The following is a 24563-nucleotide window of genomic DNA, read 5'->3' as shown; positions in this document are numbered from 1 at the left end:
AGGTTTTGCCACATCTGGAGGTCCGCAGGTTGGAGACCACTGCTATAATGTATAGCTTTTGCCACATCTGGAGGTCCGCAGGTTGGAGACCACTGCTATAATGTATAGGTTTTGCAACATCTGGAGGTCCGCAGGTTGGAGACCACTGCTATAATGTATAGGTTTTGGAGGGTGTGTTTCTTTTTGTTTGTGATAGTACAGGGCTTTATTGGGAAAGTGGCATTTTTTTTTTAATTCCTTTTAGAGTGTGTACACACGTGCGTATTTTCTGCTGCAGATTTTCTGCAGCAGATTTTGGTACCCATTGAAGTAAATGGGCGGCAAATCTGCAGCAAAAAAAATATGCTTGTGTAAACGCACTCTTACACTTCATTTATGATAAAAACATTTTATTTTTCTTCATTTACTTTTTACATGTTATACTATACTGTACATCTGTAATACAGCACAGCATTACTGTCAGTACTACACTGACGTTCCGTTTGTGCGATCCAGCCTATGGCTGGACCCCCCCAGGCTGCTGTACTAGGCAGAAAGGGGGCCCAACAGCTGGCAACCAATGGGACCCGCCGTTAGGGAACAGGAGGAGCCCCCCCCCCTCCCCCGTCAATCCCATAGATGCCATGATCACGGCATCTATGGGTTTAATGCTGCCTAGACCAGTGCAATCTTGGTCTCAGCAGCTGCGGCGGCGGGACCCTGGCTGTGATTGACAGTCCGGCTGACGATCTCTTGCAGTGCAGAGCAGATGATCAATAGGACGTATGCATACAGTCTGGGGCAGGAAGGGGTTAAAGGGGTATTCCAGGAAAAAAAAAATTTCAACTGGCTCCAGATTTGTAAATTACTGCTATTAAAAAAATCTTAATCCTTTCAATAATTATCAGCTGCCGAAGTTGAGTTGTTGTTTTCTGACTGGCAACAGTGCTCTCTGCTTGTCTCGGGAACTGCACAGATTAGAAGAAGTTTGTTATGGGGATTTGCTTCTAAACTGGGAGGTTCCCGAGACAGGTGTCATCAGAGAGCACTTAGACAGAAAAGAACAACTCAACTTCAGCAGCTCATAAGTACTGAAAGGATTAAGATTTTTTAATAGAAGTAATTTACAAATCTGTTTAACTTTCTGGAGCCAGTTGAGATAGAGAATATGAATCTCTCTATCTAATCTATTCTATCTAAAAAAAAAAAAAAAAAAAAAAAAAAAAAAAAAAAAAAAAAAAAAGTTTTTTCCAGGATAACCCCTTTAAAGTCTGACAGCAGTTGCTTCCTAGATCAGATCTTATGCTACTAGCATTCATCAACGTTCAGGCACCAATAAAAAGTATGCGCAGGTGGAGGTTGGCGGGTATTAAAGAAGGAGGGTGAGCTCAGGAGCACCCCTTTAAAAGGGGTACTCCATTGGGAATTTTATTTTTGTAAATGACTTCTATTTTCTTTTTGAATTTCCTTTCGGTCTGACCACAGTGCTCTCTGCTGACACCTCTGTCCATGTCAGGAACTGTCCAGAGCAGGAGAGGTTTGCTATGGGGATTTGCTCCTTCTTTTGACAGTTCTTTAAATGGACATAGGTGTCAGCAGAGAGCACTGTGGTCAGACAGAAAGGAAATTTAAAAAGAAAAGAACTTCCTCTATAGCATGCAACAGCTGATGAGTACTGGAAGGATTAAGATTTTTTTTAATAGAAGATAATGTTTTCCAGTGGAGTACCCCTTTAAAAGGCCACTGACTAGACATACCTGTCCCACACATCCAGAGGGTCGTCTCCAGTGTAGAAGCGAAGCTCCAATTCAAAGGCCCTAAAAAAAATTAAAAAAAATAAAAATTATATAAAAAGAACATATGTAACAATGATCTCTACACATAGGGACATTTATTTTTTAATTATTCCAGTTAAATATAAAAATATTAATATAATATAAAAATATAATATAAAAAGTTTAATATAATATAAAAAAAATATAAAAATATTAATTAAATATAAAAATATTAAATATAATATAAAAATATATAATATAAAAATATTATTTATATAAAAATTTAATTTTTTTTATTTATTCATAATATCCCATAAAATGGGTATTGATATGGGCACGCTCCCTAATCTTTTTAACCCCTTAACGACAATGGACATATATTTACGTCCATTGCCGGCTCCAGTTATGTGACGCGCCCTCAACCAGGACCAGAAAAACATGCCGAATAGCTCAGCGGGCAGTTTGGGACCACCGAGGTGAAATCAAAACAGCTGAGAGGATGGCGGAAGGGCCCTTACATGCCCCCTCGCCGCCCGATCTGTCCCTAAATGCTCCAGCCATGCTCTGCAAGCTGGAGCAATCGAGCACAGATAAGACTGATCAATGCTATGTTATGGCATAGCATTGAACAGTGTATGCAAAAAATAATAAAAAAAAAAAAAGTTTTCAAAAGTGTGATTTAACTCCTTCAGTAATAAAAGTTTCAATCATCCCCTTTTTCCATTTAGGGGAAAAACAAAACAAAAAACTATGTAAACATAAATAAAAATAAATATATGTGGTACCGTTGCGTGCGTAAATGCCAGAACTATAAAAATATAAGGTTAATTAAACCGCATGGTCAATGGCATACACAAAAAAAATAAAAATAAAATGTAAGTCCAAAATTATGTATTTTTGGTCACTTTGTATACCCCCAAAAAAGTGGAGTTGTAGTTTAGCAACAGCTGGAGGCACCCTGGATGGGAAACACTGCTCTAAAGCCTAGGCGTTCACTCTGAGGCCCTCCAGCTGTTGCAAAACTACAACTCCCAGCATGCCCAGACAGCCGTTGGCTGTCTGGGCATGCTGGGAGTTGTAGTTTTGTAACAGCTGGAGGGCCTCAGAGTGCACGCCTAGGCTCTAAAGCCAGAGGAGAAAGTAATAGAAACAAGATCACTCACTGCTTCTTCTGCTGGATGGCATGATGGTTGGCGCTGTCTTGCTGGCAGAGCACTTCCTGCAGAGTGGACATCGCCCGTCCCTGGCGGAGAGGCTGCACATTCTCCTTACAGAGCTCCCACTCGTCTCCGCCCTGTGCCATCCTGACGGGCAGCTGTACAATACAGAAAAACGGCAACGATAATGCACACTGACATAATGGGGGCACGCGCCCACCAAGCAGTAAGGCCGTGTTCCCACTACTGTGTGGGGTGGCATGGCACAGAGGGGGGGGGGGGGGGGCAGGGGGCTTGGTTGGGCAGCAGTGTGGCATATGTTGGCAGTTCTATTCTTCCCGTCAAAGTCCCCTCCCCGATTATAAGTCAATGGCATCTGTCGGAATCATCGATGTCATTCAGCTGGCACTGCCATCTTGGCAGTAGACCTGTCATAAGAGAACATGCCCTGGCAAACCACCCGGGGGGGGGGGGGGCACACGGCCTGGCAAGCCACCCGGGGGGGGGGGGGGCACACACCCTGGCAAGCCACCCGGGGGGGGGGGGGGCACACACCCTGGCAAGCCACCCGGGGGGGCACGCACCCTGGCAAGCCACCCGGGGGGGCACACACCCTGGCAAGCCACCCGGGGGGGGGCACACACCCTGGCAAGCCACCCGGGGGGGGGGGCACACACCCTGGCAAGCCACCCGGAGGGGCGCATGCCCTGGCAAACCCTTGCACTTTCATAGGTGATGCATTGGGATAACCACGTAGAGCAGGAGGGGCATACAGCAGTGGCGCCCCCTATTGGGCTGACACAGGTTCCCCCACTGAATAGGTGTAATCTGGGCACAGACAACCTGGGATCCTTCCTCTATAGTTCACAATGAAAACTACAATATGGATTCCTATTAACAACAACAGGGAGCGGATTGCATATGGCTTATGCAGATTCCAGACTAAAATCCGCATGAAAAAAAATATAAAAGTGTGTGAACAAGGCCCAAGGCTGAGGTGACATCGCCTCATGCACAGTAATAAAGAACAACCTCAAGGACTATAGCTGCTGTGGAACCACAAGCTCCAGCACACCCCGCACCTATCACTAGCAGTGAGGCCCTGCTGCCTGTCCCGGTGCTCTCTCCGCCACTCACCTCAGGATCGGTTATGTCCGCCGATCACCAGGCTCCGCTGCACAAACTACGTTTAAAAAAAGCAGCTGCTCTCTGATTGGTCGGCGGCGGAGACTGTCGCGTGACGCGCCTGTCTTCTTGGACTGCGGGCTGATTCGCTAGACTAGACCACGTGGTCGCACAGGAAGTGGAAACAGTGGCTCTTGGGAAATGTAGTTTAACGCGTTTTGTTATGCGGTTGCGCAGCGTTGATTGCCCTTCTGTGAACCGCTCTCTGCCTAGGACAGTGTTTCCTAAACAGGGTGCCTCCAGCTGTTGCAGAATTACAACTCCCAGCATGCCCGGACAGACTTTGGCTGGAGGCACCTTGGTTGGGAAACACTGGCCTAGGATATAGCAGTTTACTCAAACCTATAATCTACGATTCTGACCGGGGACTGAACATGTGACCACAGATCACGTGACCATGATGATACGGTATCTCCCTGGGAGACAGCCAGTTTTCCCCCTCACTGAGTAACTCAAGATGAAAAATTTCTGTCCCTAAAAAAGTCTTATGATTTTGCGCTGAAAATGAGATAATGAAGGAGGAGGAGTGGTAAATGGCGTGGGTGGAATTCCACATGAAAACGATGTCGGGCAGATAGAAATTTTCCCATTGACTTCAATTGGATTCTGCGTCCACACGGAGTAATCAAGAGTAATTCACGTCGAAAAATTTACTGGCGGAAAAAATAATTTTATTTTGGCGCAAGGGTTTTTCAGCTATTTCAGCACGAATTCCGCGCGAAAACGATGTTGGGCGGTCATTTTGTTTTTTTACCATTGACTTCTATTGATTTCTGTAAGGGGATTCCGCTTGAAGAATGAATATTCTTCAGGGTGAACGGAATTCAGCGTCGGAATTCTGCTAGCAGAATTTCCGCAGTGTGAACAGGACAGCGGAAAAATACATTACAGTCAATGGGCAGAGGAGATGGGCATTAATTTGGAGCGGAGGAATTACCCGAGTAAATTCATCTTGAATTACTCAGTGTGGAAGGGGCATGTGACGGTTGTGGTCACACATAGACATGAATGGAGGGGGCGTGATTTCACAACCACAGCCGCCCCAAAGCCTGCTGGGGCCGGGCCAAAGATCTCAGGGGCCTAACAACTCTACTGGGGCACGGGGGGGGCCCTTAAAGGACAACTGTAGTGGAACACTTTGCTATATGATAGCCTGAGGGATGTAGGGTATGGGGAACGTAGCTGTGCGGTAACTAAAGGGTGCTTGTTAACCCTTGCTATTCGTGATGCCAGGGTGAGGGCTCCTCAGTAATGCTTGTCCTACCGCCACCCTTCCCAAGAGCGATAGGGAGGTATATAATGATAGAATGTCCACAACCGGAGAGTTTCTGAAACAGGATTAACTTTTACTGAAGATTTTCTGTAAGCTTCAATAACATAACAGTCTCTAAGCATAACAACTGCTTTCCTTGGAGATTGACAAAGGTTGGGACTTTAGCATTTAGAGTCTTAGGTATTGTGCGCTGTTCCACTGGATTTAGGGGATTTAGTTGCGGTCCAGTAGTCACGCTAGCATTCGCGGGGTTTAGATTAGAACTCACGGTTCAGCTGAGGCCGGTAGGTTTTCAGGCCTAGCGTGTCTTTGAAAGTTGCGCAAACCCGTCCTGCTAGTCCGGCATCCACGAGAGCAGCAACCCAAGAGAACCATAATTGGCTACAGCTCCCTTATATGGGCAGGGGCTGGACTAGTGCTAATTGGTCCATACTGATGTCAATCACCATTACAAAGACTTGTGGATAACACGTGACCCAAGAACCCCCAACATACCATAGAGGTTATTAGCATGGTCCAATGACCGAAGGTCCTGCAACGCTAAACAAGGTAAGTCCATTACATTACTTTAAAATATATATTATTATTATATATATATACACGTATTAACATTAGAGAATTAGGCTTGAGAAGAGGTGACTAGGGACTGTCCCACCTGAGGAACCCTACCTGAACGTAGTTACTCTGACTTTGGGGACCTCTACACTAGGTACGGTATGCAATATGGTACCGGGACACCACATATATATTCCCGTGCCTCAAAAACAAACAAATTAAACTTATACATACCTTCCTACGAGCCCCCATTGGTCCGGCACAGGCCTCACGGTCCGGCAGTGCTGACCTCATTCCACTTCCTGGGGACGGGGACGCCGCAGAGCCGTCAGCGTATCACCGGCCGCAGCGATGTCCCACCCTGGCCGGTGATAGGCTGAGCCCACTGTCATGTAAGGAGCTGTGGCCGGCTTCTTACATGACAGTGGGCTCAGCCTATCACCGGCAGGGGCAGGACATCACTGCGGCCGGTGATACGCCGACGGCTCTGCGGCGTCCCCAGGACGTGGAATGAGGTCAGCACTGCCGGACCGTGAGGCCTGTGCCGGACCAACGGGGGCTAGTAGGAAGGTATGTATAAGTGTAATTTGTTTGTTTTTAAGGCCGGGGCACGGGCATATATAAAAGTGTTCCACTACAGTTGTCCTTTAATGACTATATTGGGGCACAGGGAGCCTTACTACTTTATGGGGGGTGCAGAGGGGCCTAAATACTATATTGGAGCACAGAGGAGCCAAACTACTATATTGGGGCACAGGGGGTCTGACTACTATATGGGGTCACAGAGGAGTCTAACTACTATATTGGAGCACAGAGGAGCCAAACTACTATATTGGGGCACAGGGGGTCTGACTACTATATGGAGGCACAATGAGGCCTTACGACTATATTGGGGCACAGAGGGGCCTAATAACTATATGGGGGCACAGAGGGGCCTAACCTCTCCCATTTAGCAGTGTGGCTGGCCTACTTCATGTGGGAATAGGTTTTTAACTGGTGAGTATGGCCTCTTTCCTGTGACTTTGAGAAATTTTTATGCAATTTTTTATGATTTTTATATAAAAGGTGGAAACCAGATTGTGAGGTGTCGAGAACAGGGAAAGAGGATTGGGCACGAGAAGACTAAACGTTCCAGGAGGTTAGAGATAAAGGGTAGGTAAGAGTTGGGTCAGTAGTTAGCGGCACATGACGGGTCAAGAAGCGTGACTGCAGGGGAGAGAGACGAGGCGAGGTGTTCCCTAGAGGGCCACAGAAATGTGTTGGGCCATGATGTTGCTCATGTGGTACGAAACAGCTGTTGCCCCCCAATTAGTATTTCCCCACATTGTCCATATGAGGCCTCTTTTCACGATGGTTTACTACACACCAGACACAACGGATCCCACTGTGTTTACCCCTATACCAGTTATGCATTATTTGCTGTGGAAGATGTGCAGGATTCCTATTTACGTAGTGCTTTTATGTATAAAATAAGTGTGAATGTCTTGATATCCTATATGTAGCTTTATCTCTTTGGATTCTTGGATCCTGACCTACTTGTCGGCCTCAGACTAAGACACTATTACCTTTCCTAATTGGACATTTGTCGACTTAATTGCACATTGTGTCCCTGCATCACCGGTCTGGCCTCTTCCTCTTCGCTATGCATGGATGCCCTTCAGGTGGCGAAGCTCTAGGGAGTGATGTCTCTGTCCCTTTCATTTATTAATGCCAACTGGTCATAGGAGACAGTGCTAATTACAGGCGCTGTCAGCTAATCCTGCCATTGAGAAGCTGTTGATGTGGTTGACTGCCAAGTGCCAACAAGGATTTATATATCTAAAGACAGTGAGCCTTAAAGGGGTACTCCGTTAGAAACATCTTAACCCTATCCAAAGGATAGGGGATAAGATGTTAGATCACGGGGGTTCCGCCCCTGGGGACCCCCGCGATCTCCGGGCAGGCAGCGGCTTGCAGCTTCCACGTTCATGACGACACGCCACGTCCACTCCATTCATGTCTATGGGAGGGGGCGTGACGGCTAGTACATAGTACAAGTGAATGGGGGGGTATGGTGGCTGGCATCGCCAGTCATCGGGCACGGAGCGGAGTTTGCTCCGTGCACCGAATGACGGGGTGCCGCAGCGGAATTCGCCAGCGGCGGGACCCCATGATCTAACATCCTATCCCCAATCCTTTGGATAGGGGATAAGATTTTTCCAATGAGTACCCCTTTAAAATGACACCTTCACTAACTCCTAGTACAATTGTCCAGGGAAATTTTGAAATTTTTGTCGGAAGTTGCAGAAACAGGCAGAACCGCTCCTGCGATCTTCAGATCGCAGGAGCGGTTCTGCCTGATTCTGCAACTTCCGACAAAAATTGCTTTTGAATCGGCATATAATTACATCATGGTACCTTTAAGGTGGTATGGAGAGGACTAGGGAGTGCCGCCGCTAATAGCCGAATAGTGATCTCCATTGCCAGCTTTTACCCATTTTGATGCCGCTGTCAGAACTGACAGCTGCATTTAAACAGCCTTTATGTGTGTAAATTATGGTGCAGAGGTTTGGATCACCTCCCTGTGACATAGGGAGGCAGCTGTCATGGCATCCTATGGCAGACTCTACCGATAGAGTGCAGACGTAATGGATCAATGCAGTACATATGCACTGCATTGATCTGTAGGAGCCATCGAATGATTGCTCATACAAGTGGATTAAAGGAAAAATGTCAGCCTGTTCACCCACACTAAACATAATACACTGGGTTATAGTGTGGGTGAACAGGAGTCCAACAAGGGGTCACTTACTTAAATATGTCCAGTAGATCCTGAGATATGTCCCCCAATAGTTCCTCTGCTGAATTCGGGGAATCGCGCGCAGAGGGTTGGGCTTGGCAGGGGGCGGGGCTTCGTAACTCCACTTCACTAGGACGTGGAGTCACAGACAATGAATATGTAAATTAAGCCGATAAAGCCACTCCCCCTGTACGCTATTCACTGAATTCAGCAGAGGATCTTCTGGGGGATATATCTCAGGACCTACTGGACATATTTAAGTAAGTGACCCCTCGTTGGACTCTTATTCGCCCACACTATGACCCAGTGTATTGAGTTTAGTGTGGGTGAACAGGAGGACCGTTTTCCTTTTAAGAAAGTGTTGAAAATAAATTTGTGTTTTTCAAAATATAAATTAACCTCTTCCATAATAAAAATTCAACCCAAATGAACCTCCTTTTCCAAATGAAAAAAAAAATGTAACAATAAAAAAAAAAAGTGGGGAATTAAAGCTATTAAAGCACAGTGAATGGTGTTAAAACAAAAAGAGGAATAAAAAAAACATCAGAATTGCCTTTTTTTGGTCTTGTATAGAAAAAATGTAATAAAAAATGGATTAAAAAGTGTTGCCTAGGCCAGATTGGTACCGATAAAAAACTACAGATCATATTGGAAAAATCTAAAAGTTATAAGGGCCACAACGGGAATTTTAAGGATGTTACGCCCTTGTCCCCTGGGCCTTAACGTACGCCCTAAAGTGTTAAGTAACTTTGAAGCAAGTGTAGGATCTGCGCTCAGTTCAGAGCTGAGCTATGAATGCTGGGAGTTGTAGTTTAGCAACAACTGGGGGCTCTCTGTTTGGGAACAGACTGCCATAAAGGGTCTGTTCATATTATACATTTTTAACATGCATTTTTGTAAAACAAAAACGCATGCTAAAACCGGATAGGGCCTCACTAACCACCCCAGTTCCTGTCTGTAGCTCTGCCTCTAGTGATGTCATCACTAAAGGCGGAGCTACACCGGACCAGGTAGGATCAGAAACAGAGGGGGGTAAGTGAACTTTTGCTCACAGTATAGAGCGCTAGTTAACTCTTGCCTTGCTGAGCACGCCCATAGTGCTCAGCCCCACAAGGGGTTACAGTAAATCAGCAATCTATAAAGATGGCTGCTTTACTGTATACTCTTGCTGGGCAGGAGATATACAATGTATATTTCCTGCCAGCATGAGCTGTGCCCGCGGCTGTATAGCTGCAGGCACAGCTCAGCCCCACCAGAAGCAGGAACAGTATACAGCTCTGCCCAATGCAACACTGGATACTGTACCGCCAGCAGAGATAAGTAGTGATGCTTTGCACCACTACTTACCCTTGTAGATGCTAAAACTATGGCGTGTTTCTGGCCACTGAGTTTTTGCCCAGAAAAAAACAAGTGGAAACTTAACCTCGGGAAGGTTTGTCCTCGAGCTCATAAATACTTGTGTCCCCACCAGCCACTCAAGCCACCAAGATTAAAGTTTAATCCTGGGTTTTGATTGGCAGCCAGCAAGAGGATTGTTGAAGAGAGATACCCTAACTATAGACTGTCTGCTGCGTCCGCGGTACACAATTTCCATCTTTCTGGTCAGCATTGACTTAAGAAGAACAAAAGAACTCAAGGGAGATGAAAATTTAATGTCATGGTAGAAAGCCCTGATGTAATGGATCATCCGTGTACACGTTCAGCCATGACCGGTCGGAAGAGTATAGCTTTTCTCATTTACACATGAGCTGAACACTAACGCAATGCTATGAACACAAACAGAATTTCAGCCATTTAAAATTGTACTCCTGTGGAAGACATTCATATTAACTGGCTCCATAAAATTATACAGATTTGTAAATTACTTCTATTAAAAAATCTTAATCCTTCCAGTACTTACCACCTGCTGTATGCTCCAGAGGAAGTTGTGTACTCCTTTTCTGTCTGACCACAGTGCCCTCTGCTGCCACCTCTGTCCATGTCAGGAACTTTCCAGAGTAGGAGCAAATCCCCATAGCAAACCTCTCCTGCTCTGGACAGTTCCTGACATGGACAGAGGTGTCAGCAGAGAGCACTGTGGTCAGACTGGAAAGAAACTCAACTTCCTCTGGAGTATACAGCAGCTGATAAGTACTGGAAGGATTAAGAATTTTAAATAGAAGTAATTTACAAATCAGTTTAACTTTCTGGCACCAGTTGATTTTTAAAAAATAAATAAATAAATGTTTTCCCCTGGAGTACCCCTTTAACCTTCCAAAGCCAGAATAAAAAAAAACTGCCAGGTTGCTGAGAGTAACCTGTCAATAGGTGATGATGGAAAAGTTAACAAGTGTTTTGCATTAATTAGATTACATGTACTGTCTTTTGCATTATACTTTTACATCATGGCCAACATTGTGAAAATTAAATTGAAATTACAGTGATCCCTCAAGTTACAATATCAGTGGGTTCCAGGCCGACCATTGTATGTTGAGACCATAACTCTATGGAAACCTGTAGACAAAACGAAGCACACCACTTTGAAGTTGAATAATGAAGATAATTTATTTGCAATCTATAAACAATAAGCGTAACGTTTCGGTCCACACGGGACCTTCCTCAGACCTATGAGTTATACAAAATAAATATGAAATCAGAAAAACATGTCTAGTAATGCATGTACTTAAAGGGGTACTCTGCTGCTCAGCGTTTGGAACAAACTGTTGCGAACGCTGGAAGCTTCTGACTTTATAGCCCCACCCCCTCATTATGTCACCCCCACCCCCTCAATGCAAGTCTATGGGAGGGGGCGTGACAGACGTCACGCCCACTCCCATAGACTTGCATTGAGTGGGCAGGGCGTGACATCATGAGGGGGCATGGCTATGATGTCACAAGCTCCCGGCGCCAGTGATGGGTGAGATTTTATAAACCCGTGAGAAAGTCGGACCGCTCTCCGAACTCGGACCACTCCTCCCCTCCGCTCTCCAAACTCGGACCGCTCCTCCCCTCCGCCCTCCGTATTCGGTAGAGCCCAAGGTCACACGTCTGCACTACATAATTCCCCGTGCAAACTTTGAACCTCCCCATGGTAAACTAGGTCCTCAGAATACAAAGCGATGAGAGGGGATGGAGCCGTGTCTGTCTCCCCTGTTGTGTAGCTGCGTCCTCCATCCTCCGGGAGGGGGAGATAAGGGAGCGTAGCTTAATTATGTAGTGCAGACGCCCTCGGTCTGAGTTGGGAGAGCGGAGGGGAGGAGCGGTCCGAGTTGGGAGAGCGGAGGGGAGGAGCGGTCCGAGTTGGGAGAGCGGAGGGGAGGAGCGGTCCGAGTTGGGAGAGCGGAGGGGAGGAGCGGTCCGAGTTCGGAGAAGGGAAGAGCGGTCCGATTTTCTCACGGGTTTGAAAATCTCACCCATCACCGTCTCCAGCGTTCGGAACAAACCCCGAGTACCCCTTTAACTGCAAATTCTGCTGGGAACTCACTCGATTGCTGTGGAGGTATGGAAGAAGAATTTTGGCCAACTCATAGGTCTGAGGAAGGTCCAGTGTGGACCAAAACATTACTCTTATTGTTTATGGATTGCAAATAAATTATCTTCATTATTCAACTTCGAAGTGGTGTGCTTCTTTTTGTCTACATGTTGTAAAGGATTGGGATTCCTACTCTTGCACCCACAACTACTCAGAGATTGACGTATATTCACACACAGTCTATGGAAGCCTTGTAATTGGTTCCCAAGCCTCAAAAATGTCATCGAAAATAGGAAAAAGTGAGGATTACATCACCCTTTTTCCTTACACTGATATCGGTCTAGAACATTTCTTTAGCCCCCTTTACTAGTACATACCTACCTGATAATACCTAATACCTAGGCTATTAGTACCATGATACTCCCGAGTCTGTGTTACGGTGGTGTTCTTGTATTGTTGATACACTTGTTTGTTGGTGCATTAGAACTGTATATTTTGGTTGATTTTTGTTTATCAGACATTCTATCCTGGCATAATAAAGGTTATGTTTTAAAATATTGGAGCTGATCAGAGTTTTAGTGTTGGTGATTTCTTACCTGTCAGACAGTAATGGACATGCTTAGGAAGGATCCGTGATCATTTTGGGACTAAATGACTGTGTTGTGAGTCCACTATAATGCTGCTGCTTTCTTTTTGTGTTGCAGTGCCCTCCCTCCGACTACAAGTTCCAGGATCCCTTGTTTCTAAATGTGAGTTCACTTTTCTTTCTCCCACACATCAGTCACCCCACCCATTGCAGCACAGCTGAGCTGCCACGCATGCTGTTCTGTGCTGTAAACTACAATTCCCTGCAGCCCTGTCGAGAATGATCTCCTTTCTAGTCAGCAGTCACTCCACCAATTCAAGCACTGCCATGCTCCCTTTCAACACCTGACTAGTGATGTAATGTCTCGGGCTGCACTGCAACTTGGGAAAACCTGAGACAACACTTATTTTGTATGCTGCTAAAAATGAACATTGGGGCAAAAATCACGTAAAAATTGTGAGACCATCATCAAACACCGGTACAGACACTATATTATGAATTACACTAACGTTACAGCCTCTGTAGCATAGTCAAATAAAATAAAAAATACCCCTTTAAAGCAGACATGTAGGTTTTGATCAGGATTTTTTCTGTTATTTGGCCTTTACAGTTTCGCACTCTTTATGATCTACACCTGGTTTTGACTTTAAAAATTGCATAAAAGAAACCAGAACAAAATGTGATGAAAACCTGAACATATACCAATCGCAGCCTCTACATCAGTCTGCGCTAACATGTTATAACACTAGAGGGTAATGTAATACAAATATGAAGTAAACACCATGTTCCACATTCATGTAGAAGACATTTTCCACCCTCTACCTTGTCCTTTTGACCCTGGTTTATTGTAGACAGTTTGGGTTGTGGTTGTGATATTAGGTTATCTAATAAGGACAGCCAGTCATTCTTCACAAAAATAAATGAGAAAAGGTCACAGCCCTACCCGTGCCGAACAGCTACATAATGTTCAAAGTCCTGAAAGATACGAGGCTTTATTTAACCCATTAACGTCTACAGGTAGTCTATGAGTCAGCAGTCATAGTATAGGCAAATACAGAATTCTGTACATAATGGAAGTATACAAGGCCCCAATGCAAAGTCTGTAATAGGGCGCTATGTCTAACGTACGTAATACGTCATTTTATTTTCTATTGCTGCCCCCAATATAGTTAAAGTGCATCTGTCACTTAATTTACAGATGGTAACCTGCAATAGATACCTGTGCATTTGGTGGTTTTAAAGAGTCCATAGTGTCAGAGAGGCGGGTCCCAGGGCTGCAACACCTCCTCTGACATCACACCCGCTTCATCTGTTGATTGACAGACAGGTCTTGCCTGGCAGCCCTGTGTGTATTGCCTGGGCATACGCCATCAATTTGTCTGATTCTAAACCTGGCAGACTCACTACGAACGTGCCACAATCCTCATTGACAACACATGAGCAGGCAGTACACACAGGGATCACTACGCATGCGCCACAATCCTCACTAATGACACATGAACAGGCAGTACACACAGGGATCACTATGCATGCGCCACAATCCTCCTTGATGACACATGAGCAGGCAGTACACACAGGGATCACTATGCATGTGCCACAATCCTCTTTGATGACACATGAGCAGGCAATACACACAGGGATCACTACGCATGCGCCACAATCCTCCTTGATGACACATGAGCAGGCAATACACACAGGGATCACTATGCATGCGCCACAATCCTCTTTGATGACACATGAGCAGGCAGTACACACAGGGATCACTACGCATGCGCCACAATCTTCACTGATGACACATGAGCAGGCAATACACACAGGGATCACTATGCATGCGCCACAATCCTCTTTGATGACACATGAGCAGGCAATACACACAGGGATCACTACGCATGCGCCACAATCCTCCTTGATGACACATGAGCAGGCAATACACACAGGGATCACTACGCATGCGCCACTATCCTCCTTGATGACACATGAGCAGGCAATACACACAGGGATCACTATGCATGCGCCACAATCCACATTGACAACACATGAGCAGGCAGTACACACAGGGATCACTACGCATGCGTCACAATCCTCACTGATGACATATGAACAGGCAGTACACACAGGGATCACTACGCATGCGCCACAATCCTTCTTGATGACACATGAGCAGGCAATACACACAGGGATCACTATGCAAGCGCCACAATCCTCACTGATGACACATGAACAGGCAGTACACACAGGGATCACTACGCATGCGCCACAATTCTCATTGATGACATATGAGCAGGCAATACACAAAGGGATCAATACGCATGCGCCGCAATCCTCATTGATGACATATGAGCAGGCAATACACACAGGAATCACTACACATGTGCCACAATCCTCATTGATGACACATGAGCAGGCAGTACACACAGGGATCACTACGCATGCACCACAATCCTCATTGATGACACATGAGCAGGCAGTACACACAGGGATCACTATGCATGCGCCACAATCCTCACTGATGACACATGAGCAGGCAGTACACACAGGGATCACTACGCATGCACCACAATCCTTATTGACACACACACACAAAAAAAGAATTAATATGTTACTCAGTACCTAATCCTGACCATGTACATCTAATTTTTATGCCTCGGTCACCTATATTTATTATAAAAATCCCACTTTTCATTAGCTCACAGTGTTAGAAATCCTCTCAGGGGAAGAGGGCGTGTCCCACCTTGTGGTGGTGGGAGGTGATTGGTGTGTGGTATGAGGGGGCGTGTCTCTCCCTTGTGGTGGTTGGAGGTGATTGGTGTGTGGTGGAGAGGGCGTGTCCCTCCTTGTGGTGGTGGGAGGTGATTGGTGTGTGGTATGAGGGGGCGTGTCCCTCCTTGTGGTGGTGGGAGGTGATTGGTGTGTGGTGGAGAGGGCGTGTCCCTCCTTGTGGTGGTGGGAGGTGATTGGTGTGTGGTATGAGGGGGCGTGTCCCTCCTTGTGGTGGTGGGAGGTGATTGGTGTGTGGTGGAGAGGGCGTGTCTCTCCCTTGTGGTGGTGGGAGGTGATTGGTGTGTGGTGGGAGGGGGTGTGTCCCTCCCTTGTGGTGGTGGGAGACGATTGGTGTGTCTGCTCATGCAGCCTTGTCCATGAGTCATCTCATGTCCGTGACACATGGACAAGCTGATGCTGCTGCAGGACTGGTTAGTGTCCCAGTAGGTATGGGGACCCTTAGTGGTGAGATTTTCAGGAGCCGTTTTCTTTATTAAATATTCTATAAAGGTGCAGTCCTAAAAATCCTCATTGGTTGGCACTAGTCTGTTGGGCATACACCTTCCAGTGTAAAAGTACCCTTAGGGTCTCCTTCTTGCACCTTTGCATTGCTCATTCTATAGTAGTGGTTTCCAAACAGTGGACCTTCAGCTGGTGCAAAACTACAACTACCAGCATGCCCAGAAAGCCAACGGCTGTCTGGGCATGCTGGCAGTTGTAGTTTTAACCCCTTAAGGACACAATTCATTTTGGCCTTGAGGATGCAGAAAGTTTTCCTTTTTGCATTTTTGTTTTTTCCTCCTCGCCTTTTAAGAGGCATACATGTTTTGGGGGTGTCGATGGGTTAGGGGAATATCGACTGCACTGTTTTAGTGCTGTGATCGCTATCGATCATGGCACGTAAAGGAGTACTGCAGTTTAAGACACTTATCCCCTATCTGATCGCAGGGGGTCCGACCACTGGGACCCCCCCCCCGCGCGATCTCCCGTATGGGGTCCAGGCATTGCCACGGCTGTGCGCAGCTAATGTCTCACTGAGGTTGACAATAGGATAAGAAATGGATCCCGGCACTCACCAGATGATGCAATAAGTTCAGTTTTATTTCTAGGAATACATCTTTAAGTACACTGTTCTTAAAGATGTATTCCTACAAATAAAACTGAACTTATTGCATCATCTGGTGAGTGCCGGGATCCATTTCTTATCCTATTGACTACCTTATCCACGAGCACCACCTCTACGATGAAGTGCCGACAAACCATCTATATCACTGAGGTTGACGACACTCCCTCCCCCATACAGCTCTATGGGAGAGGTGGGGATACACGAACACTGTATCTCCGCCTCTCTAATAGAGATACATGGAGGGGGCATGTTGGCCGCAGCGTCATGCTGCGGCTGACATGCCTCCTGCACGGGAGAGCTGCAGCAGAGCTGCACAGTTCTCCATATGGACATGATGACATCACACAGTTCCTCCATATGGACATGATGACATCACACAGTTGCTATAGATTTGTCGGCTGCACATCCATGATGAGAATCTCCGGTTCCACCACATCCCAGCGGTGATCTATTGGATGAGATCTGGTGACTGTGGAGGCCATTGGAGTCATGTGACCTCATTGTCCTGTATGAGATGCTGTCATGTGACCTCGTTGTCATGTATGAGATGATGTCATGTGACCTCATTGTCCTGTATTAGATGTTGTCATGTGACATGGGGCATTATCCTGATGGAAGTATCATCAGAAGATGGGTCCACTGTGGTCATAAAGAGGGATGGACATGGTCAGTAACAATACTAAGGTAGGCTGTAGTGTTTAAACAAAGCTCAGTTGGTACTAAGGGGCCCAAAGTGTACCAAGAAAATGCCCCTCCCCCAACCACCACCACCATTACTGCACCACCAGCCTGAACACCTGATACAAGGCAGGATGGATCCATGCTATCTTGTTGTTTATGTGAAATTCTGACCCTGCTATCTGAATATAACAGCTGGGATAGAGACTTATAAGACCAGACAACGTTCTTCTATCTTCCATTGTCCAGTATTGATGACCAGTGTCAATTGTAGCCTCAGTTTCCTGTTCTTAGCTGACAGGAGTGACACCCGATGTGGTCTTCTGCTGCTGTAGCCCATCTACTTCAAGGTTTGACATGTTGTGCCTTCAGAGATGGTATTCTGCATCCATTGGTTGTAACCAGTGGTTATTTGAGTTACTGTTGCCTTTCTATCATCTCAGACCAGTCTGCCCATTCTCCTCTAACATCAAAAAGGCATTTACGGCCACACAGCTGCCTCTCACTAGGTATTTTCTCTTTGTGGACCATTTTCTGTAAACTCGAGAAATAGTTTTGCGTGAAACGCCCTGTAGATTTGTACAGATTTGTAAATTACTTCTATTGAAAAATCTTAATCCTTCCTGTACTTATTAGCTGCAGAATACTACAGTGGAAATTCTTTTCCATTTGAAACACAGAGCTGTCTGCTGACATCATGAGCACAGTGCTCTCTGCTGACATCTCTGTCCATTTTAGGAACTGTCCAGAGTAAAAGGAAATCCCGATAGCAAACATATGCTGTTCTGGACAGTTCCTAAAATGGACAGAGATGTCGTCAGAGAGCACTGTGGTCATGATGTCAGCAGAGAGCTCCGTGTTTCAAAATGAAAAGAATTTCCTCTGTAGTATTCAGCAGCTAATAAGTACTGGAAGGATTAAGATTTTTTAATAGAAGTAATTTACAAATCTGTTTAACTTTCTGGCACCAGTTGATTTAAAAAAAAAAAAAAAAAGGTTTTCACCAGAGTGCCCCTTTAATGTATTGCGTTGCTGCCATGTGATTGGCTGATTTGTGTTAACAAGTCATTGAACAGGTGTACCTAATAAAGAGGCCAGTGAGTGAAATTTGTATTGTTATATTCTCAAAAGGTAAGTGTTACCAGAGGGATCTTCTTCTCCTAGATCATTTGTTAGGCTGGGTTCACACTACGTTTTCTCCCATACGGGAGCGCATACGGCAGGGGGGAGCTAAAAGCTCGCGCTCCCGTATGTGACCGTATGCGCTCCCGTATGTCATTCATTTCAATGAGCCGACCGGAGTGAAACGTTCGGTCCGGTCGGCTCATTTTTGCGCCGTATGCGCTTTTATAACCGGACCTAAAACCGTGGTTGACCACAGTTTTAGGTCCGGTTGTAAAAGCGCATACGGCGCAAAAATGAGCCGACCGAACGTTTCACTCCGGTCGGCTCATTGAAATGGATGACATACGGGAGCGCATACGGTCACATACGGGAGCGCGAGCTTTTAGCTTTTAGTATGGGAGAAAACGTAGTGTGAACCCACCCTTACCCGGCAATGACTACAAGATTCCTGGTCAGACTACACAGAGTGGTAACAGAGGGGCAGCCGTCTCACTTCTGCATTTTAGCCTTTATTTTGCTGACAGGATGGTGGTGGTTATAAATGTGGTCGGCCCACGTGAAAGAGCTACGTGAGTAACCAGAAATGTCTCTTGACCTTTAAACACAGATACAGAAAAATGTCTCTCTTAAAGGGGTACTCCACTCCCACAGCGTTCAGAACATTTTGTTCAGAACGCTGGGTACGGGCTGCGGGGGTGGTGACGCCATGATCACGCTCCCTCATAATGTCATGCCATGCCCTCTCAATGCAAGTCTATGGGAGGGGCGTGGCGACCGCCACGCCCCTCCCATAGACTTGCATTGAGGGGGCTTGGCGTGACATCCTGACCCCCGCACCCAGCGTTCGGAACAAAACGCTGGGGCAGTGGAGTACCCCTTTAAGGATCTGATGCTTTTTAATGTATTTACACAAGTGTAATATTCCTTACAAATCAGCTATGAGAGTCCCAGCTGCCTTAAAGGGGTACTCCGGTGGAAAACAATCTTTTTAAAATCAACTGTAGCCAGATTTGTAAATTACTTCTATTAAAAAATCTTAATCCTTCCAGTACTTATCAGCTGCTGTATGCTCCAGAGGAAGTTGAGTTGTTCTTTTCAGTCTGACCACAGTGCTCTCTGCTGACCCCTCTGTCCGTGTCAGGAACTGTACAAAGCAGGAGAGGTTTGCGATGGGGATTTGCTCCTGCTCTGGACAGTTTCTGACACAGACAGAGGTGTCAGCAGAGAGTACTGTGGTCAAACTGGAAAGAACAACTCAACTTCATCTGCAGCATTCAGCAGCTGATAAGTACTGGACGGATTAAGATGTTTTTAAAAGAAGTAATTTACAAATCTGTTTAACTTTCTGGAACCAGTTCATTTGAAAAAAAAAAAAAATGTTTTCCATTGTTTTCCATTGATCGGCTCCTCTGCACCCTCTCTAGTTCAGCCATTTTCTTCTAATATACAGGTAACAAAAATTGGGCACAATATTCTGTGTGTGATCTGACTAATGATTTATACAGAGGCAAAACGATGTCCCTGTCAGGAGCAGGGGCGGCTCTGCCTATAGGCAAAATAGGCAGCTGCCTAGAGTGCCCTCTTGATGGGCGGGCACTTCTCTGCCCGCTACAATAAAGTTAGCCAGCATCCGAAGCAGCTGCCCATCAAGCAAAACCCCCACCCATACTGTATAATCTGCACTTTTCAGCCTGCTGGAGGAGCACAGCGCCACCTCCGAGGCAGACAGGGGCAATAACTAAGGTCGGGTTCGTACAACATCCTGATATTGCGTGCGCCTCCATACATCAGGAGGAGCCAATGGGCGGGGTCAAGGGGCGGCAAAATTAGCTTTCGCCTAGGGTGGCGAAAATCCTTGCACCAGGCCTGGTCAGGAGCCTCTACCCCTCTCTCGATACATCCCATGACTTTATTAGCCTTGGCAGCAGCTGTCTGGCACTGCTTACTAAAGGTTTACTGTCCACCAGTACCCCCAATTTTATTTCTGTTGTAGTTTTACCCAGTGTTTTAAAACATAGTCATACATTGTGTTTCCTCAGCCCAAGTGCATTACCTTACATTTGTGTAAGCTATCTACCAGGTCATTATAAACATATTAAAAGAACAGAGTCTAATACTATGATATAGTGTGAAAAAGATGTTGGTTGTTCCCAGTCAGCAAAATGGGAAGGTTATAAAGGAGTACATATGGGGAGATCAAGCAAGACATCAAAGTGTCTGGATAGAAAATTCTAATTCTAAATGCTTAACAATAGAATAAACACAGGGAAGCAAATAATATTCAATTTATATGACAAAACTGTGTAAAATTACAGCAGCAGCATGCACACAGAACACCCTTTTAAATACTCCCTGATTTTTGCAGTGTGGTGCGGATTATAGTGCATGTTCTATTTCTTTTAACCACCCATACCCCTTTCCTTCATCCACCCATATCCCTTCCCTACATCCTTCCATACCCCTCCCCTTCATCCACCAATACCCCTTCTCTTCATCCACCCCTACCCCTCCCTTTCATCTACCCATACCCCCTCCCTTCATCCACCCATACCCCTTCCCTTCATCCACCCACCCATACCCCTTCTCTTCATCCACTCATACTCCTCCCCTTCATCCACCCATACCCCTCTCCTTCATCCACCCATACCCCTCTCCTTCATCCACCCATACCCCTCTCCTTCATCCACCAATACCCCTTCTCTTCATCCTTCCACACACCTTGTGTTCATCCACCCATATCCTTCCCTTCATCCACCCATACTCCTCCCCTTCATCCACCCATACCCCTCTCCTTCATCCACCCATACCCCTCTCCTTCATCCACCTATACCCCTTCCCTTCATCCACCCATACCCCTTCACTTCATCCACCCATACTCCTCCCCTTCATCCACCCATACTCCTCCCCTTCATCCACCCATACCCCTCTCCTTCATCCACCCATACCCCTCTCCTTCATCCACCCATACCCCTCTCCTTCATCCACCCATACCCCTCTCCTTCATCCACCCATACCCCTTCCCTTCATCCACCCATACCCCTCTCCTTCATCCACCCAGACCCCTCTCCTTCATCCACCCATACCCCTCTCCTTCATCCACCCATACTCCTTCCCTTCATCCACCCATACCCCTCTCCTTCATCCACCCATACCCCTTCACTTCATCCACCCATACCCCTCTCCTTCATCCACCCATACCCCTCTCGTTCATCCACCCATACCCCTTCCCTTCATCCACCCATACTCCTTCCCTTCATTTACCCATACCCCCTTCTCTTCATCCACCCATACTCTTCTCATTCATACACCCATAACTCTTCTCCTCATCCACCCATACCACTCCCATTCATCCACCTATACCCCTTCCCTTCATCCACCCATACCCCTCCCCTTCATCCACCCATACCCCTCCCCTTCATCCACCCATAACCCTCCCATCATCCATCCATACCCCTTCCCTTCATCCACCCATACCCCTCTCCTTCATCCACCCATACCCCCTCCATCCACCCATATCCCTCTCCTTCATCCACCCATACTCTTCTCATTCATACACCCATAACCCTTCTCCTCATCCACCCATACCACTCCCATTCATCCACCTATACCCCTTCCCTTCATCCACCCATACCCCTCCCCTTCATCCACGCATACCCCTCCCTTTATCCACTCATACCCCTTCCCTTCATCCACCCATACCCCTCCCCTTCATCCACCCATACCCCTCCCCTTCATCATCCCATACCACTCCCTTCATCCTCCCATACCCCTTCCCTTCATCCACCCATACCCCTTCCTTCATCCAACAATATCCCTCCCCTTCATCCACCTATACTCCTTCTCTTCATGGACTTATACCCCTCCCATTCATCCACCCATACCCCCTCTCTTCATCCACCCATAGACCTTGTGTTCATCCACCCATACCCCTTCTCTTCATCCACCCATACACCTTGTGTTCATCCACATATACCCCTTCCCTTCATCCACCCATACCCCTTCTCTTCATCCACCCATACACCTTGTGTTCATCCACCCATACCCCTTCTCTTCATCCACCCATACACCTTGTGTTCATCCACCTATACCCCTCCCCTTCATCCACCCATACCCCCTCCCTTCATCCACCCATACCCCCTTCCCTTCATCCAACCGTACCCCCTTCCCTTCATCCTCCCATACCCCCTTCCCTTTATCCACCCATACTCCTTCTCTTCATCCACCCATACCCCCTTCTCTTCATCTACCTATACCCCTTCCCTTCATCCACCCATTCCCCTCCCCTTCCTCCATTTCCTTCCCTTCTTGGTTAAAGGAGTTATATTAAGTGTGATTGTCCATAAGTGTCTGATTGTAGGGTATTCGACGACTGGTACCCCCGCGATCTCTAAACTGGACTCATCTCTTACCTTGGATGGGTCTGGCCCTCACCATGCAAAACAAACTGGTCTGGTATGGGCTGTCACTCCCGAGACCAGTTAAGTCTCAGAAGGCGGGGGCCAGAGCGCTCCGAGGTAAGTCATGGGCCCAGTTCAGAGATCATAGGGGGTCCCGGCAGTTGGACCCTCCACCATTAGACACTTATAACCCTTTTAAACTTAACGAACCTGTGTCCTTATCCAACCCTACTATTTAAATGACCGGCATTGGGCCCCTGTTACTTCCTCTAGTGATCCGTAACCTTCAGTTGTGTATAGCGTTAGTTCTAGCAGCGGATTACTGAGATCGATAAAGTCAGTGGCGTCGTGCACTAGGGATTGTCGGTGAACATATGTAGCACAGCTGCCGTCCGGCGCTACGTCTTTGTGACGTCCTAATGTTTGATGTGGACTTTCCACAGGTAAAACCTCCCGCGCCGGTCGAGGACACAAATCAGCTCTGCTACATAAAGTGAATCACATAGTGTGTGGAAAAAAAGGGAAGTGACCGACCGCGTAAACAATGTAAAACATTAGTCAGGGAGTGCAGGCGAGACATACAGCAGAAGGAAAGTATCCTCATATTACTGAACACAATGTGACACAGAAGGCAGCGGTGGGTAGGACGTAATGACTTGTAAACTACATTGTTATTGGATGAGGCTTGTTACATACACAATGTACAGGACACAATGACTGGAGGGAAGGCGGCGAGTATCCAGGACACAGTGGGGGAGATGTGTTGATGTCGAAGTGACTGCTTCTCCTGCCAATCACAGCCTGTCCCTCCCCGCTGCAGCAGACACTGCTCGGTGCACTTACATGCACTTTAATGAACACAATTCTCAGCTACCAGGAGGGAGACTCTCGGGAGTGAGTACTCTGCGCAGCCTTTATTCTTTACACCTGTATAGGAATGGAGGGGGGGGGGGGGGGGGGGAGGGGGTGTTATAGTAGATTGGTTCTAGGCTTGGTTCTACTACTAGGTAATAGTTATAAAGTCTATGACTTTATGCCATAGACAGCACAAGGTCAGTGCCCATGGAGTTCCTAGCACTCTCTAAACCTCATCCCATATCTCAGTGTTTCCCAACCAGGGCGCCTCCAGCTGTTGCAAAACTACAATTCCCAGCATGCCCGGACAGCCTTCGGCTGTCCGGGCATGCTGGGAGTTGTAGTTTTGTAACAGCTGGAGGCGCCCTGGTTGGGAAACCCTTCCATACCTAGTTGATTCTACTCCATTAGTCGGCTCTGTTGACTTGCTGTGATTTACGGTGTCTTCGGAAGGATATCTCCGACAGTTTCTGACTTGGCGCAGGTAGCGCCTCCGAGAAACGATGGAGAAAAACGGTCAACCTGTAGTTTATAGAAGGTATCTTTCCTTCCCAGTGGCGGCTTTACGCTTCTTATCAAGTGATGTCATCACGTCAAAAAAGAATGAGGTCATGGCGGGACTGCAAATTGGGTTTGTTTTGCTTTTGGCCATTGTAGTTGTAGGGAGTTGTGGGAGTTGTAGTTTTGCAACAACTGGAGGCACCCATTATAGTTGTAGGGAGTTGTGTGAGTTGTAGTTTTGCAACAGCTGGAGGCACCCATTGTAGTTGTAGGGAGTTGTAGTTTCGCAACAGCTGGAGGCACCCATTGTAGTTGTAGGGAGTTGTGGGAGTTGTAGTTTTGCAACAGCTGGAGGCACCCATTGTAGTTGTAGGGAGTTGT

At 46.7% G+C, this 24563-nt stretch overlaps 2 protein-coding genes across 8 annotated transcripts in view; one reads left to right on the top strand and one right to left on the bottom strand.

Moving 5' to 3' along the window:
• The window catches only part of BUB1B (BUB1 mitotic checkpoint serine/threonine kinase B), a 42591-nt gene extending 38403 nt beyond the window's left edge, over positions 1-4188 (bottom strand). Inside the window, exons 1-3 of one of the 3 annotated variants that reach the window (XM_056544998.1) lie at positions 4049-4188; positions 2918-3069; positions 1737-1796 (exon numbers count right to left, since the gene is read on the bottom strand). In XM_056544998.1, coding sequence (XP_056400973.1) covers positions 1737-1796; positions 2918-3057 — 200 coding nt within the window. In that variant the 5' untranslated portion in view covers positions 3058-3069; positions 4049-4188. The other 2 variants (XM_056545000.1, XM_056544999.1) reach the window with 2 other exon arrangements.
• A 1595-nt stretch (positions 4189-5783) lies between these two features.
• Positions 5784-24563, top strand: part of BMF (Bcl2 modifying factor) — a 72422-nt gene continuing 53642 nt past the window's right edge. For 2 of the 5 annotated variants that reach the window (XM_056545005.1, XM_056545006.1), the window contains exons 1-2: positions 5784-5918; positions 12859-12903. In XM_056545005.1, the coding sequence (XP_056400980.1) occupies positions 12902-12903 (2 nt within the window). In that variant the 5' untranslated portion in view covers positions 5784-5918; positions 12859-12901. Of the gene's footprint in view, positions 5919-12858; positions 12904-23567; positions 23721-24563 lie in introns of those variants that run through there. The other 3 variants (XM_056545007.1, XM_056545004.1, XM_056545003.1) reach the window with 3 other exon arrangements.

This window comes from Hyla sarda, chromosome 11, assembly GCF_029499605.1.
Source record: "Hyla sarda isolate aHylSar1 chromosome 11, aHylSar1.hap1, whole genome shotgun sequence".
Taxonomy (NCBI): Eukaryota; Metazoa; Chordata; class Amphibia; order Anura; family Hylidae; genus Hyla; species Hyla sarda.
Note: the sequence above shows the minus strand (reverse complement) of the source record. Positions and strands in the feature narration are given on the sequence as shown.